Source organism: Marmota monax, unplaced genomic scaffold, assembly GCF_021218885.2.
Source record: "Marmota monax isolate L192 unplaced genomic scaffold, Marmota_monax_Labrador192_F-V1.1 WCK01_AAM20220418_F8-fsc00056, whole genome shotgun sequence".
Taxonomy (NCBI): Eukaryota; Metazoa; Chordata; class Mammalia; order Rodentia; family Sciuridae; genus Marmota; species Marmota monax.
Window position 1 is genome coordinate 11,494,139 of NW_026695212.1, and position 18,836 is coordinate 11,512,974.

General features: G+C 32.7%; 1 protein-coding gene across 2 annotated transcripts in view; it reads right to left on the minus strand.

The window, feature by feature from the left end:
- Window positions 1-529: 529 nt before the first annotated feature.
- Caps2 (calcyphosine 2) overlaps window positions 530-18,836 on the minus strand; it is a 48,692-nt gene continuing 30,385 nt past the window's right edge. For both annotated transcript variants that reach the window (XM_046430705.2, XM_058574641.1), the window contains exons 12-19: window positions 18,223-18,318; window positions 18,038-18,131; window positions 12,550-12,668; window positions 11,500-11,576; window positions 9,880-10,034; window positions 6,209-6,346; window positions 4,110-4,206; window positions 530-734 (exon numbers count right to left, since the gene is read on the minus strand). In XM_046430705.2, the coding sequence (XP_046286661.1) occupies window positions 559-734; window positions 4,110-4,206; window positions 6,209-6,346; window positions 9,880-10,034; window positions 11,500-11,576; window positions 12,550-12,668; window positions 18,038-18,131; window positions 18,223-18,318 (952 nt within the window). In that variant the 3' untranslated portion in view covers window positions 530-558. The remainder of the gene's footprint in view (window positions 735-4,109; window positions 4,207-6,208; window positions 6,347-9,879; window positions 10,035-11,499; window positions 11,577-12,549; window positions 12,669-18,037; window positions 18,132-18,222; window positions 18,319-18,836) is intronic.

Sequence of the window (18,836 nt, forward strand, 5' to 3'; positions counted from 1 at the left end):
AACTTCAATCACCTAAATATGAATGTTACAGAAAATATCTATTAACATACTTCTTAGAAAAGTTCTCTCGAATATCCTTTAATATTTTCCCATGTTCAAAACAAGTTGAACTGTTTTAATCCTATAGGCCGAGAGACAATTCCAGTTCCTACAATTGAGAATGCTGGCAGAGGACTGAAAAAGTATGTGAAGGACAGGAAGCTTGGTCACTGGACAGATGCTCTCATATAGTTAATCTATTGAGACTTGTAAAAAATGACCTCAAAGATAGACAATAAACTGAGGACTTACTTTACAAACCTTGAGACAGGAGAGCACATACACAGCACCAAACACACACACACACTCACCTACACCCAGTTTTCTCAATATTTCTCTTTTCAGACTCATTTTTTTTTTTAGAAAAAATAAAGGAATTCCTAGAAAAATATACTCTACTGTTTCATCGTATTTTATATTCAATCCCTTTCTACTATAAAATGTTTAGTGCTGAAGACACTATATATATATATATATATATATATATATATATATATATATATATATATATAATTAAAACTAAATTCCCCATGGAATACGTAAGATGTTAACAAAATCTGCATCATCTGCTATCCCTATGCTTAGACCTTCGTAGTAATCTTCAAATTCACCATATGATACTTCATCAGACTTGCTGCAGATGGCCTTTAATGTTTCTAGAAAATATGATTTGATTTCTTCCTCTGTGGAATGGCCTGTAAAATAATACCAACTATGAAACAGTCTCTGTTAAAAATTGGTAAAATAATGATTATAAAGGAATGCTTATTCATTTTATAAAATCTTTTCAACAATACAAAATAATACGTAAAACTGTGCTCCAATTTATTTAAACATGAGCTAGAATTAATTCCATCTCGTTACCTTGCCACTCCCTCCTCACCCCTCTTTCTCTTGCATTATCTATTTCCAGAATTTTAGCAGAGAACATGACAGAAAAATAAAGTTATTTTAAATAAAGAAGCAAGAATTAAAGAGGAAAGGAAGCTATAGAAGGCGGTCAAATTATAAATGGAAATAAATGGGTACATATGAAAAAGCAGAAAAAGGCTAAAAGAATCTTTGTGGCTTTCTAAAATATTTTAGAGTCAGGTTGTATTGTAAATAACAGAATTAAATGGGAATATCCCCTGATCATTTATCTAGTAAGGTAAACAAAATTAGGGTAAAAGCTGGATCTTTTTCACAAACCAGAGATTCTCTAATGTATTCAGAACATAATGCTTGTAAAGTGCCTTTCAACTAATTGAATGCAATCTTTTAGAGTATCAAGAAGGTTTCTGTCATTCAAAATCATACATGAGTAATACAGAACAAAGCGATTCTTAGTCAAGGCTAAAAATTAATCATAATATAATCTATATAAAAACATAAATTTGGGGGCTAGGGATATAGTTCAGTTGGTAGAGTGCTCACCTCACATGTACAAGGCCCTGGGTTCAATCCCCAGCACCAAATAAATAAATAAATAAATAAATAAATTTTGGCAGGAGAAAATTCTCTCCCTGTTCACCATTCATACATTTGAACAGATAAGTTCTAGTTCAATATTTTTTTCTAAGAAAAACTTTTCCTAGTTAAATTTATGCTTCAAATATCCGAAGATTTTATACCTCCTTAAAATCTTCTACATAGGAAAGTGCCTATCTGCTATCATATGTAACTTAATTTTACTATCTTTAACTCCTCTTAAAGATTAGAAAATATTTACCACAACCAATACATCTAATACCATTACACAGAAAAACACTTGGGATATCCCATTTTTGTTAAACTTTAATGCTTGTAATTAATTACTTAAAGTAAAAAAAATATAATATTTCGTATTAGTCAAATAATATTGTATGTGGTATAAAAGCCTTAAAATGAAATTAATTGTAAATGATAAGCAACTTTTGCCCTAGAGATGGGCATGTGAATAGTTTGCAATAATAGATAACAGAGTTTTTCTTTTCTAAAAACTTGTGTTTCTCTTTCGTAAGTGTTTAGCTTGCTAGCTAGTCCTCCTTAATGTGAATGCAAAGACCAAGTATAGAAATTTTGAAACTAACAAAGGCTTCCCAACAACAAAAGAAAAACCCTCTTCCACAATTCAATGACACAAAATAGAACTAATAATGTCTTCTGTCTAATAATGCTTAACATTATTAGACAGAAGACAAAAAGAAAAAAATAAACAATAATGAAGTCACCTAATTTTGAAATGAGTAAACTACTATGTTCTGATATTCAGTATGCCTAGTTAAACATAAAGCATGGGGAATGACATGTTTAAAGGGTAAAAAGTATACTATGAAATATTATTAGAAATTCTCTTGGAGTAACTGTAATTCATTTAAAGTCACTAATAATCCAACGAAACTATTATTTTATTTTATTGGCACCAGGATTTGAACCTAAGGGTGGATGCTTAACCACTGAGCCACGTCCTCAGCCCATTTTATATTTTATTTTGAGACAGGGTCTCATTATGTTACTTATTATAGCCTCACTAAATTGCTGAGGCTGGCATTGAACGTGAGATCTTCCTAACTCAGCACCTCCCCGCCCCCAAGCTGCTGGATTATAGGCATGTGCCACCACACTCAGCTTCAAATAAAACTATTTTAACCTAAAACAGATTACTGGAAATTTGGAAACCAGTAATAATTAGCACTAATCTTCAATACTAACTCATTTTTTTCTGTTTTTACTCCCCAATTAAAATTAATAAACAAACCATGTGCAGAAGTTAATAAGAAAACAAAATAATTAGTGCATATTTTTAATATTAAAAAGCAAAAATTTAAAATAATAGTACTATATAATTTAAATGATAAATTCAGAAACTTCATAAAAGATGGCCAATAGTCATAAAATAGTAAAAAAAATGGTCAATAAATATTCTCTAGTAATCAAGGAGATGCAAATAAAAAAATGTTTAACTTACCAAATGGACAAAAAGTTAAACTGTTGGCAAAATTGTGAAGGAATAGAATTTTCCAAGTAGTGGTGGTATAATCTAGTATTATCATCATACAATATAATCTGGAAGTATAATTAAAAGTGGAAATCTAGATATCCAACTAATTCTAGGTTTTGATATCTAAGGAATCAGAAGAAAATGAGCCTATACTCATAAATAATCATATATGTTGCTTTATTGGTTGTATATCAATAATTAGAAATTAAAAGCCCACCAATGGGCTATGAAAATTGTATAATATTGATTTGTGAAAATAATAATATATACAAGGTAAAAACAAAGTGACTAAATATGCATTAACATGGAAATAGATCCAAAACACACTGTTGATTATAAAAAGCAAAGTATATAACAATATGTTTAATATGTCTTTCAAATCAGGAAAAATAATCTTCAAAAAGTATTAGATTTTTATAGCAGATATACAGCTATGAAAAATACATAGATTAAGGACAGAAATATATATATATATATGTAAAATGAGAGTAACTTTTACTTCTCTGAAGAAAAATGTAATGGAGAGAGGAGATTAGTGGCGGTCAAATGCTTTATTTATAATTAAGAATTCATTCATAAATCAATTGTGTAAAAAAAAATTCAGGAGAAATACAATAGGAACTGAATTCCTAGAATTATTTTGGGAAATTTGCTTTATCCTTCTAGTATGAATAAACACGTAAGCAGATAAAGTAAAACTAACCCTGAGAATTGGCAGATATAATTACCTATTTTCTAAATCTGGTCTTTTAAACTCAAATTCCTCATCCTCTCCTAAGCAAAAATAAAATAAAATAAGAATTCTATATCAATTATAAATATCAAATCTGGGCATCCTTTCACTTCTGTAATCCCAACTACTCAGGCGGCTGAGGCAGGAGGATGACAAGTTCAAGGCCAGCCTGGGTATCAGGGTGGGAGGGAGTGGGAAACGTGTATAAACAGTAAACCTAAGAACTTTTAAATGAAAATGGTAAATAGCTCTCAAGTTTCTGGTTCAAACAAAAATTATTTTTTTCCTTCCTCAGTCAATGCTTTAAACTTAAAGATGATGCTTTTATCAACCAACATTTTAGAAATCGAATGCACTTTGACTCATAACAATTACCTGAAATTACTTGAGGATGCTTCTTGGCACAATAACATTTTCTTATGTCTGTGAGAGTCACAATGCCAGTTTTGTTGAAATCCAGTTTCATAAAAGCCTAAATAGGGAAATGTTATTTTTTTCTATGAAATCATTACACATAAAAACCTAATTATCTATTTTGCAGTAGGTTCTTTCTGAGCTATAAACAGGACAATTTAAAATGTACTAAATTGACATACTAAAGAAACATCATAAATACAGGGGAAAAGATAATGAAGCAAGATGTTAGGAAACCCATACTCAAATATTTAGTTCTACCACCTTCTAACATCCTAACCTTGAAAGTAAGCTAACCTCTGTTGCCCTGGCTTTCCTTCTCTGCAAACTGAAGAGCTGGATAAAAGACCTCTTGCGTAACTTCCAGCTCCAAGACCCATAGAAAACTGCTAAATGACCAAAACAAATCACCAGGAGAACTATTTTATGCAAAAAGTGAACCTGCAAATATCCCTTCACTAAAATCAATGAAAAGGTGAAATAACTTTAAATGAGTGTTATTAACCTATTTCTTGAAATTTAACACTACCTTTTGAAATGTTAGTTATTTTACTGCTCTTCTAGTTCAATACGACTCTCAGTATCATAAAATATATATATAAAAAAAACTCCACTGGGAATATGATGAGGTGCATAAAAACACATAAGCTTCCCAAAGCAACATACCACATTGGCAGAAGAGTCAAAACTAGAATCTGTTTTATTTATTCACACTCTTGAGTTCATGAGTTCACAGAAATCTGGTACCTGTTGAAAATTAAATCACACCTCCCCAAATTCTTATGTTGAACCCTAACCCCCAGTGCCTCAGAATGTGACTGTATTTGGAGACAGGGCCTTTAAGGATGCAACTGAGCTAAAACAGAATCATTAGGGTAGGTCCTAATCCATTAGGACTAGTTTTCCTATTGAGAAAGCAGGGGGACACAAACAGAATAGACAACAATGTGAGAACACAGTAAAAGTGCAGCAGCTGCAAGCCAGGAATACACCTCAGAAGAAACAAAGCCTGCTGACCCCTTCTTCTTGGACTTCCAGCCTCCAAGCCATAAGAAAATAAATTCTGTTGTTCCAGTAATATAGTCTGTGTATTTTGATAATGACAGCCCTTGCAAACAAATCAAATACTCCATAACTCCTATTTTTCCCTCTATTCCCAGTACCAACATATATGAACAGGAAAATCACCAGTCTCTACTCCTGACACTCAAACCTATCACCAGGACATGTAGAGTACAAATAAGTACCAATTTATAAATATTATGTGGTGAATTTGTTTTAGTTAACATTTTTATTGTGTCTCTTGAATCAGTAAAGGCAGAGTTTAATTTCTATTTGAGATTTATACCTGAAATAATCATATATCTCACTTTATACAGAAAAGCTTTGTTTCAATGCTAACTTTAAAACATATATAATTTTGGGGCCCAAATACAAAAGAAAAAGAAAATTATATTGATCAAAGTTATACTCTTAAAATGGTCACCAGAAGTCAAGTAAATATGTAGTTTTCTATAAACACGGGGCTCCTATTTTAATTCTAATTTAGTATGATCATTATAATCCTCATGTTATCATTCGGCATGCAAATTACAAAGGCCAGAGAAACATTTTTAGTTATCATCATAAAATAACATGTATTGAGCATTGACAATGGGACAGTCACAATGCTGAGAAGTTTATATTTTTATCTCATTCAATCCTGTATTAATTCCATGGGACAGGAAACCCAGGCTCAGTGATATCTCATAACACATAAAGTCAAATAGCTATCAATTTATGGAAGCAGCAATTTATAGAGTTAGTAATTTATAAACAAAATTTGATTTCAAATTCCTTCCCTCTTATACTATTTTTTCTGAAACTTATGCTGAAGCTATTTTTACTTTATTCTGGGTAAATCTATATGCATTTGTGTTTATTTTTGTTTTACTAAACCCAACAATGTTTTATAGATACAATTATGTGACACATTTTAAATGGTAATTTGTGGAAGTTTTTAAATAATGAACCTAACTATATATTAAAAGTAATAATTTTAAAGATCACTTAGCAGTTACCTTTCGAACAAATGATTTCCTGTATTCATTCATTTCACCAATAATGGCACGTTTGAATTCTCCATAATCTACCTTGTCCTTGTCCTTGCCCTCGCCATCACCACTGCCACTCAGAATCAGCCACAAAGACTCAAAATCCTAGAAATATTCACAGGGTTCATTGTTACACCTCTAAGTTAGACATAGTCATAAAAAAATAGTCATAGTCATATTTTGTTACATCTCCTAAAGCCCTAGAAAAGGCAGATAACTTAATAGGAACATTCAAAAAGTCACATATAAATCCAAACAAGCCATTATGAAAATCACTTAAAGGAAACCTGAAGTGAATAGTTCTATAAAATTAAGAACAATTTAGGGGGCAATAACTCACAAGTATATCGTGTTTGAGTTATTTTATTTTTGATTGACAAATAATTGTGTATATTTGTATAATACAATATGGTTTCTACAATAATATTCAGTGTAGAACAATCAAATCAGGCTATCATCAAATGAAGATATTAACATATCTATCACCTCACATGTTTATCATTTCTCCATGGTGAAAAATGTTTAAAATCCCGTCTTTGGCTATTTTGAAATATACAGTACACTATTATTAACTACAGTTACCATACTGTGCAATAGATCACTAGAACCTCTTGCCTTACTGAAATTTTGTACCCTTTACCAACATCTCCCCTTTTTCTCTGTATAGCCCCTGACCCCTGCAACTAAGCCCATGTTCTGGTAAAAAAATTAATCCCTTAAAATTCAATTCATGGTTAGATAGAGTGAGCTACTATGTACTGGGTTTGAACTTTTTATTATTTTTATAATGTGCTATATCTGTGACAATTCAAAAGTCACGTTAGGTTCTGAAACACCTCCAACAGCATCCAACCACTAATTATATTCCTCCTGGTCTTCTTCTTTCAAAGATGCGAATGAGTCTAATGTTATTGCACAATTCACACTGAAAGGTGTGATTTGAGTAAACAAATCCCTTATGTTGGTTTGTACACTATGCCATTACCAGTTACTTCTTTGGCAAATGCACTATTTAAGAGAATGCTCTTTTCACAGCATTCTTTTTTTTTTTTAAAGAGAGAGAGAGAGAGACAGAGAGAGAGAGAGAGAGAGAGAGAGAGAGAGAGAGAGAGAGAGAATTTCAATATTTATTTTTTCAGTTCTCGGCGGACACAACATCTTTGTATGTGGTGCTGAGGATCGAACCCAGGCAGCATGCGTGCCAGGTGAGTGCGCTACCGCTTGAGCCACATCCCCAGCCCTCACAGCATTCTTGATAACAAAAAAATTGCAGCATGAATTTTCTTAAACCCAGATAAGTATATTATCAATGTTTTAATAAAGTTGTTAGCTTTAAACAAGACTAAATAAAACACGTAGTAAAGTACCTAGCAAATAAATACTCAAAAAGTATTCTTTTCCACTTCCTCCTATTTTTTCCAAACAAAACTTTAGTTAGAAAAACTATATCTCCAACTGCCCTTCTTCCCCTCAATTCTCAACAGCCCATTCATACTTTTGTCTATCCTAATGCCCCGTACATTACAGAGATTTTATGTGTTGGTTCAATCAAATTGAAAATGAGCTTGAAGTTTAAAGTCATGAGTAATATGAACAGGAGAAGACATATTTGTTCACTCAACTCAATAGAATACTAGAATTAAAGGATATATCTTAAAGCTTAAAATAAGTTATTTTCAAGAATTGAGTAATTTTACATAAGTGACAACAAATTTATGTCCTCTAGATATGGTACAGAATGGAAAGTTACTCATTTGAAAAAAGCTGGAGTAAATTCATTGTGGTATTTTCTATATAAATTAGGCTCTTTATGGTACAATTTTTTTTTGTTTGTTTATTTCAAATCAGGCAGGATGACAATGTCTTCCCACAAACACTTTCTAGTTCCACAATAGGCCTGGGGAGGCGGGGGTGGGGATGATTCTTATGTCTTATTCTCAAGCCTCTTGCACATGTTTATCATTCCATGAGCAGGTTCCAGTGATGTGACAGGAAACATAACAGGAATATTATTTAAAATAAATGAAATAGGGGAAGACTTACTCACATTCTTATATGTTATCCTCTTTAGTTTTACTCATAAATCTAATCAAACATTTAACAATCAATCAAAAGGGGAGGAACTGCAGTGACACAGGAAAATCACTAGATGATGCCAAATTATCTGGGGTCAAGCTCTCTATCATTTATTGACTACTTGTGTTATTATCAAAAGCAAATATCAAGACTTTCTAATTTCTTATTGCTGCTTTATTTTTAATCTACAAAAGAAAGAAGTGAGGGGGAATGATCCCAGGTATGTACCACTAGGTGGGCCACAAGCTTAAACATCATTAAAAAAAAAAAAAGAGCAGGTATGTTACAAAGGTGATAAGCAATATCATTTGGGCACAGGATTTTGCAGTTGACAAGGCATATTCCCATGTAATTTTTTTCATTTGAACTTCCATGCAATCTTATTAGGGCAATCAATTGGTCACACAGAGCTTGTCAACCAGAAAAGTTAAAAGCCTTGTCCAAGAACACACAATTAAAGCCATAGGACTAAAACTTGAACCTGAATCTTACAAATACAATTTGCAGGGTTTCTTCTACAAAATAGGCTATAGCTTTAACAAGACCATCTGGAGCAAAAGAGAGCAATGAGAAAGAATCCTTTAGCTGAAGTCTTGATGTGAGTCAAATTTATATGCTATTAGAATATAATAGAAATTAGCATTAAAGACTTTAGTGTATCAGACTCATTTCTCACTCTTCTTTTATTTTCCTTGTTTCCACACATGCATCTGTTGAAACTAATGCACTGTTTATTTAGCACTAGCTGTATGCCAGGTCCTGTTCAAGGTACTAGAAAAATAATGGGACCAGAAGCACCCTGGTCCCTACCCTGATGGGACCTAAGTTCTACTTGGAGGCAGAGCCAGACAATATTTACAATTTGACATGAAAAAATAAAAATGGGAAGTTGACACAGAAAGGCTCAGAGATCAGAAGGTGGTGCTCTTTTAGACAGAAGTGTCAGAGCAAGGCTGTGTATAGAAAAAGCTCTGGCCTAAATAGGAAGACAATGTAGCATTTAAAGACCTAGAAGAATATGACCATCTGTACACTTTGGGGAATAGGTTACTCCTTCCCCCTCCACGCCTTCATATGTGCTCTCCTTTTCAAGAAATATCTGCTGTCTGATCCACACTCCTCCTCTTCCCTTGGTTCCTAGTTAATTCTTCCTCATCCTTCAAAACTCAGCCTGGATCCTCTCCCAGAAATCTTCCCATGATCTTCCCTTTCCTTCCCAATAACCTCGCATAAAGTTAGCTACCATCCCATGTGTACCAAAATACTGTCTACTTAACACATATATAATTTCACAATCATTTCCTCAATTATGAAGATCATGAGAGTAAACAGTATGTCTCCTCAGAGCTTAGCACAATGCCTGGATACTAAGCTCTTAATAAATGTATTATTGAGAAATGAACATTGAACTTTCAAAAATCAATAGGACTTGCTGCCTGGTGGCTTTACACAGACAATAAGGCAAGAGGAAGAAGTCTACTTGAGCTACTAAAATTTCAGAAGAAAAGTGAATGATGCTACCCAAGAATACTCCCCTGCAGAAAACTTTACTTGGTACATACCTCTTCCAACACTTCTAAATGAAAAACTTTCAGAGCTTGCTTCAAATCTGCCTTATCTAAAAGCCCATTTCCTTCCTTGTCCAATTGTTGAAAGTGTTTTCCCAATCCAGTCAAAATACGAACACCTCTTTTAAGTAGTTTTTCTTTTAGCACATCTGTTTAACAATAAATGGGATGGAAACCAATTGTTACTGTGCACAAAGGTATCAAACTGCAGTTGTTTCTCTTGTAAGAAAATAAAATTTTATGTAATGGGAATAGTGTGAATATTGAACCAAATCAAGAGTATGACTAACAAAACCCTCCGGAAAACAGAATGTTTTTAATAAAGAAGATTATATATGCAACCACATGTAAATATACCAGAACTACAGCGCCACTGTGTGGTGAAAATTTAAAGTGTTATATTTTAAAATCAAGTTTCCTTCTATTAGCAAGAAAATAGCCTAAATGTTTCAAGTTAAAAAAAAAAAAAAGTTCAAAATTTATAAACAGTTTGAGTCATCAAATTGAAACTCAGATATTAAACAGCATCAAGGTTGTTGAGTGCTGTCCTATAACTGTATATGTAAAGTAACCCTTCTTTTTGGAAATTCATAGGTTATATGCTTAGGTTCCTAGATTCTTCTTATAGATCAATTATTTCACTTAATACAGTTAGGAACAGATTCACTTAGCAAAATATTGGGAACTTTACTAAATCAGTTATTATATTTAATACATTGGAGGAAAGAACAAATGTCATTAGATTCAATAGAGGTAAAAACTGTAAAAATAGAAAAAAACTACTAACAATAGCATCAAGAATATTTGATTCAAATATTAATCTCAGACAGCCATCAAATGTTTCTAGCCTTCTTACTGTGAATCTTTTATCTTTAAGTAAATATCTTAGCATTCATCAGAAATCATAAAGTATTTTTGATTTCTGTGATTACTTGTTTAATGCTTTTCTCCTCTCCAGACTATGAGATCCAACAAAGAAATTATCTATTACAATCTAGTATGCTGCAATAGTTGTAAGACAGGACTCCTAAAACAAAAATCTGTAAAATGCTTTAGTTTCCAAAGTGTGTGTGTGTGTGTGTGTATGTGTGTGTGTGTATGTGTGTGTGTTTCATTCATTACCTACAACAAGCCTGAAAAGTTAAAAGACAGGCATTATTATCCTCATTTTAGAGATGAAGAAAGAGGTGCAAGGGATTTACACAAAATCATATGTCTATTAAATGGCAGAGTCTAAACATGAACTGAAGCCATCTAGTCAAACAATTTTTCTTTTACACTAGACTACCAAAAATCTTTTTAGACATCATTTAATGCATAAGACAAGTATTATGAGAATCAATTTTATATTTTATTTAGTTTATGAATAAAACTCATATCTCACACTTTCTAAAACTATTAAGTTTGTGATCCACATTTACTCAGGACCATTAGTGCAGAAGAAATCTTAAAAATATTTTAATAAATAAATATGTAAGCTTTAAAAAATCAAATACGAAACATACACCAGGTGCTATAAAATTAACAAATATCTCAAAAATAATGCTTTGACTGATTGCAACAAACATGGATGAAAATTAAAACTAGTATTTGAGATAGAGTGCAAATGCATACCTTGAATGGTCTTGAAGACCAGCCTATCATTGGCTTCTTGATTGATTATATCATTTTCATATTCCACTGAAGTAGTTCTGCAATTGACATGTTCACAATGATAAAAATATACTGGATTTCACAATGTCAAGTACAGAAACTCTAAGTTCTTTGCTGCTCCAGACCCAAAGAAACCCTCAAAAAAGTTGGAAGAGTATAGAGTTCAACCAAGTCCCAATTTTCCTGCTGCTTTAATGCCTAGGAAAGTTGAGATAAAATCTTTAAAACCTTCCAAGAGCTACCTGTGAACATATCCATCTTTATGGTTAGCTCAATGTTCTTTAAAGACTTAATTAAAACTATTAAACTCAAAAGTTCTAACTTAAAATGTTAAAACTGCTTGCTGTTTTAAAGAAGGCCCTCAAAATAAATTCAATTTTAGAAATACAGGAAACAACAAGTGAGGATTTCCTTACTGGCAATTTGTGGGATATGGCCCTTCGTGAATGTACACTACACATAAATTATTGTCATTTTGATTCATATTTAATAACAAGAAAACACTATTCTGTGTTTGAATATGTAATGTGTGTGTACTCCTATAATTTAAAAAACTCAAAATCATTTAAAATCAGTTTTTGATTCACAGCACTATTTTTTTTACCATGCATATAATTGATCGATGAAAACTGTAAGAATACGGAATCTGAGATATGTTTTATGTTAAAAAAAGCACCACACTAACAATGTGGGAAAAATTATTATGATATACTGACATTCTATATTTTAAAACTTAATACTTTGGTAGTATTTGGTAAAATGAAAGTGTTAGGGGAAAGGCAAATTGATAAGTTATCTTTAACATAATAACATTTAAATTTTTCATTGATGATAACTGTCCCCACATATAGAATGTATTTGAGAGCCAGATAACACAGATAGATATGTTACATAGCTATGTTTAAAAAAAAACTAAATTCTAAATGTGTTGTGATAGAATCTTATTTTAAAATAATTATAAAAAATGTGTTTTGACTTACTTTCAAAATAGCAAATGTCTATTTGACTTACTTCAGAGAATCCAAAGCTATTTGATCAATATTGGTGATTCGAAGTCTAAGTATTGAGTTTTCTTTCATGCTTTCTGGAAGGCTTGGGTGATCAGAGGTCAAAAATGTCAAGGTTGCACCCTGAAGAAATGAAGAGGTAAAATATTTAAAGCTAGAAAGTATACAAGATATAAAATCCAACTAATGCAAATTTAAAATATTTGATTCAATCATACGTGACATAGTATATTTTAATAATGATAATGTATACTTGGAGAATATTTAGAAACTACACAGGTGTCAGCTAATATGATAGAAAAAACAGAAACAAATATTCCCAATTAATTAGCACAATTTTCTATCTAACAGTCCATGGAAACAAAAAAAAAAGTCACTAATGTAAGAAACCTAGAATTTTTAATAAGAATCACAGGGAAGGGCTGGGGATATAGCTCGGTTGGTAGAGTGCTTGCCTTACAATGCATAAGGCCCTGGGTTCAATCCTCAGCACCACACCAAAAAAAAAAAAAAAAAAAAAACAGGGAAAAATTAGTTCCATTTGTCAAAATTATGACATCCCTAAATAGAGAAATAGATCTATTGGTCCACAGAAAGATATAATATGAATTGATAAACTCTAACTGATGTTCTATCACCTGGTCTTTTAATGACATGTCTCATAAATAAAATCTAATCTTTACCTAATTAGAGCATCAAGATTCACTAACAAAATTCTTAAGCCACTTAAGAAAATTATTATTTAAAATTTCTGTTCATATATACGTATATCCAATATAAAGACAAACACAAATTTAAAATAATCCTTCCTATTGAATATAAAGGGAGAAATTTTCTCCTTTCTTTTTTCTTAGAACAGTTATTTTAGAACATTTTTAATTGCAATGGAAATACTTCCTCCTTTCTTTGAGATGTATATAAATTTTTTTGAAAATTAGACAGGCCTACTGCCAGTTCTCTGTCCTAGGAAAATCTTTCTGTAAAACCTGGGAACCACTTTTTGAAATGTAAACATCAAGGGCAACAGCACTCTTATCTCCCACTTTCTGTGAGAAGACAGGAGAATGATTTCCTTAGGCACCTTGCTCTAAGTGCAAAACTATCTCTTGTCACAAAGATGAAAAGTCTGTTTTCTCTGGATAAAGTCAATTAGCTAACACAGACAGCCATCCCAATTACAAGGTGACTCTAGGATGAACTATGTGTGACAAATGGTGCTGTCAAGTCCTCTTTCTGGAAGGCAAGTTCCTTGTATGCAATGGGTTATGTCTTTTTGGCTACATAAAAGGGTGAGATTTCTGTCTTTGCACTACTCTATTACCAAATTGCCTATGATATGCATTACATTCTGGCTTAATACTTTTCCAATAATAAAAGTATTTTCCTTAGTCCTTTTATGGGAGACTTTCTAGGTTTCAAATGCTATTTCCCCGACACCAGTCATGAAAGTAATCCTTAAAATATTTTTCAACTAAGAAAGTAGGAAGCAGTGATATGGAGCTTCCCAGCTAAGGCTGCAGATGGGTTCCAGATCTGCCAAGCTAATGAGTTGGGTGAATTTAGGGGCAAGCAGAGCTTCTTTGTCACCTTTACGTAGCTTCATGTTTACTTCAGTAACTGCCCAAATATTTTCACTTTTTATAGCAAAAAAAAAAAAAAGCAGCAGCACAGCCCAGCAGAAGTCAAATTAACATCCAAAGTTAAGTAGATAAATCAAAGCAGAACCATTAGAGTGGAGAATATGGTCCCAAAGTTTTGAGGCCTACTACTAACTTACAATGTGCCAAACAGAAATGATCAGTTATCTTATCATTTTGTTTATATTCATGAACATATATTAATACCACTGAACAGCTGAAAAGTAATCAAGATACAATTTAAAAGTGTACAAAGCTTTCTCCCCAATCACAGGTAGACTTATGTCTATAATTAAATATCAAACAAATTTAAAATGAAATGAAAGGATAAATTATCTCTATCAAGTTTTTCTATGACAAAAGATTACTTTAAGGCCATTTTCACATTTCCAGAGAAATCAGCACAATAATTCATCAAAATGAGAACTTAATAGATTGTGGAAAAATAATTAGAGTGAAAATTTCACAATTTTCTTGGCTACTTATTCCAGGAACTAAAATTAGACTTCCGTCTCCCAAAACACAAGACTTTACTTACTCTTTTAAGGCCATGAACCTAAAGTTCCATAGATGTGGATATTATCTAAGAAAGGTAAGCATGACATTTTTCATTTTCCAGGAAAAAAATGAGATTTTGTTTATTTTTCAAAGGCAAGATAGAAAATTTAAAGATCTAATAATAATTCTTACTTTTAGTAAAGATTTAAACATGTTTGACTATAAAACTTGGCAAATTTTACTTATATTTCAAATGTAAAGTTATACATTTATTCAGCCTCACTGACATCTGGTGAGAACTTTCAGGAAACTCATTAACAATATGCTGCACTTCTAGAACTATCAGCATGCTGGAAATAAGCTTATGCCCAACATGGCCCTTTCACATTTGTACATTCCTTCATGCAGTCTTCACTGACTAAGAATTTAGATATCCATGAACTCTTCTTTGTTTTAGTGCTCTTAACACAAAAGTTAAAATACTAAAGTTATTCCTCAGGCATTGAAGGTATACCTTAGTGATAGAGCACCTGCCTGGCATATGTGAGGCCCTGGGTTTGATACTCAGCACCAAGTGTGTTTTGTGTGTGTGTTCCTTTAAGAATAAGAATGGTTCAAGCATTAATTGAATTCAAAGATTTTAAAATTTAAACATAAGTCCATTCATTCAAAAATATTTATGCAAGTGCTTCTTAAAAATCTGTCACTTGTCAGGATATCAGATGGATTGTAGTACCCCAGATAGATAAGTAATTACTTTCAAAGAGTTATAGTCTCATGACAGAGAAAATTAATAGATTAACATATATATATACATAATATAATGTCAGATAACAGAAACTCTGAGAAAAAAGTAAGCTGAACAAATAATGAAGAAGAATAGAAGGGCTATTATAGATAACATGGTCAGATTTTACCCTTTAGCCTTCTGGGTCTTCATGATAGAACAACACTCAAAAGTTAAGAAAAACTTAAAAATGAGTGATATTCTGGGAGCAGAAAATAAAATCCAATAGATGGACTGTCAGGAATAGAAAAGAGGATGTATCTTCCTTTAGGAAGATCCAAAGAGCCTGCAATGCAGACGTGGGAGGCAGAATTATGAGAGATGAAATTAAATATTATAGTGACTTGGGTCATAATAATCCAGGAAGGATGTCTAATAGGATACAGCAGTTTAGACTGGATTTGTAATTGAAGGAAGATAAGATTAAGGTGAGAAGTTGCAGAGTCTCCTACAAATAATATCACATTAAGCAACTGAAGAGACTACGTGATATGTGTAACAGGATTATATATGTGAGTGTACGTATGTATAATTATACACGCATGCATAAGGGTCTGTGCAGTCTGTCATTGTTCTAATGCTATATTTACACATGTATGAGTGAATATATACATGAATGCACTTTTACAAGGATGTTTCTATGGGTACATGAGTATTATCTTAATTGGCACTCAAATTTCTTTTAAGAAGTGCTTTAGGAAAAAAGATCTGATAGGACATATAAAAATGAAAAGATATGTTCTATAAAAATATCTGGAAGGAAGAAGAAAATACACTCCCCAACCCTAATAAAAAATAATAGGGCTGCATATTTCTAGATAAATAAATAGAAAATTAGGGGAGTGGGAAGAGGTGGAAGAGACAGAAAATGGAGAGGAAGGACTTTACCACAGAAAAGTACCCAAGGGATAATTTTAGGAATAGAAATTTCCAGTAGTAATTCTAAATTGTTTATATTGTTACAATATAAACCTCCCTAAATGTCTCCTTTGAAATGTTTGCCATACAGACAAGGAATCATAAATGTGGTTTATGCATGTATGCCTGACTTTCTTTTTCCTTTTCTCTCCTTCCTTCCCTCTCTCCCTCCTTCCTTTCTCTCATGGAAATCAAAAGGAAGCAGATTTCCACACCTGGGTTAAAGTACTGTGGAATGGGGATGGTGAGAATAAATCATAAACTACAACAAATTTTTGGATATGGCAATTCAGAGCAGGCAGTACCTGTAATCTTGGGATGGGCATTAAACATCTTTACCTCCTGAATACGTTTTTATTTTTCTAAGTAGCTTTGTGGATACAACCTTTTGCTTAATTCAGGTTGCCACAACTTCTCTCCTAGATTATAGAATTCAATCCAATTCAGGCCTCATGTACACAGTCTTCAACCCATTCCACACAGTGTAATCAGAGAGATTTCTCTAAATTATAAACATGACAACGTCACTTTCCCCCATTCTTCCCACTTCTTTTCTTTGAATGACTCCCTGATGAATTTCACATAATTCTTTTACATAAGACTACTTTCAACAAACTCGACTTTTCCCTTGACAGCCCCCACCTTGAACTCTATTCCAACCAGACCGAACTACTTTTAGTTCTCCAAATAATCCATGTTCTTTCTTGCTTTTGTCCTTTGGTTGAGCTGTCTCCTTTCTTTACCTAGAAGCCTTTCCATATGGGTATGTTCCCATCCCAGTTGAAGTAACTCCTAGTTAAGGTTAGAGGACACTTTCTCCAGGAAATATTCTCTGGCCCCCACAAACCTGGGTCATTAGTCCTCCTATTTGGCCCCATATTATCCCTCCCGTTCTGACTTTGTTTCTCATCAGATAATAAGTGACACAAAAGCAGGGAACAGATCTAACTTTTCCACGGGTCTATATCCAGTGTTTAGCATATGCATATATATTTATCAAATGAATGATTACTATGGACAGTGCTTTATTTTATTCATTATATAATGTGTGAATTTAATGATAGGCAAGGTTTTAGGTTCACTCCCCAACACTTCAATAAATAATAAATAACATTTCAAAGTACTACATAAATTATAGCATCTGTGATCCAAAAGAAAGAAACCCTTCCATTTCACCAGTGCCAGAAGTTTTTCAAGAAGTGAAACTCAAAAGAACAGGTTACCAATGATATGACAGGTCCAGAGGCCACTGCACCTCTACAGAGGAAACCAGGCACCATCAGGGAACACGGCTCTAGCTGAAGCATTACTGCTTATATTATTGAGGTGGCCACTTATCCAAGGATATAACCCTGTATAGATTTTTAAAGTATTAAAAGACAAGCTCTCCTGAATAAAACTACATTGTAGAATGGTTGGGATTATGGTAAATAAATGCTATGCTTAGATTCAGGCCACTGATATTTGGGCCTGAGAAGCAGAACCCTCTGAGGAAACATCAACCATTAGCCCATTCACGCAAATGTCTCTGCTCAATAAAAAGGAAAGGAAAAAAACCTCAAGACTAGAAGCTCTGCTCCTGTGCTCCCAGAGGGACTCCACATAATCCAACATCTGGTATTAAACACTTGCACACAATACTGGTAACTTACAATATAAAAATCACCAAGTTGGTATGGTTTTCCTTTTCTTCGTCCACTCTGATGACTATAAATGTTTTTTTGAATAAAAGGAAGCACATTTGTTCTAGAAGTTAGATGAAAAAAAAGAAGTAAAGTTATTCAGTTTCTCCCAGAAATAATTATCTTGAGAGTTCTAACAATGTTTGATGACATACCTGTTTTTCCCAAATTGCCGATACTCATACATTGTCAGAGACTGGTCATGAGTGAAAAAGAACCCAATAAGTTCTCGGCAGGCCTCACGTCCATTTCTGGAAGAGAATGACAGCAAGGTTTTCAAACAGAATAATTTTTAAATTAATTGTAAACTAAAACTGTGCATCTCAAGAGGGGATAATATAAACCTGAGTTTTGGCAAGGAGGGAAGGTTATGGGAAGCTATAGGTTTCCACACCACAGCTTGCAAGTTAAATGTGACTGAAGAAAAAGATACTTTCCTTATGCAGATATAAGTATGGCTATGTCACGCTGTAGATTACTAATTCAACACAGATGTTTAACCAAGTAAAACATCTTATAAAATACTGAATTTGCAAGATGACACTCAAAGACATGCATTTATTATCTTTTATTTTCATGGATAGGCTTAAAATCACTGAAAGGTATTATAATTTTAAAATGCACATTTTGTCAGAAATACACACAAAAAATCAAGCAGCATTATGTATTAATGGAATTTTATAAGACTGAGATAACAGATCCAAAAATCATCTTCCTTGTCATTTGCTCCATCAATAATCTACTGTTAACTAAAACCATTAAAATTACA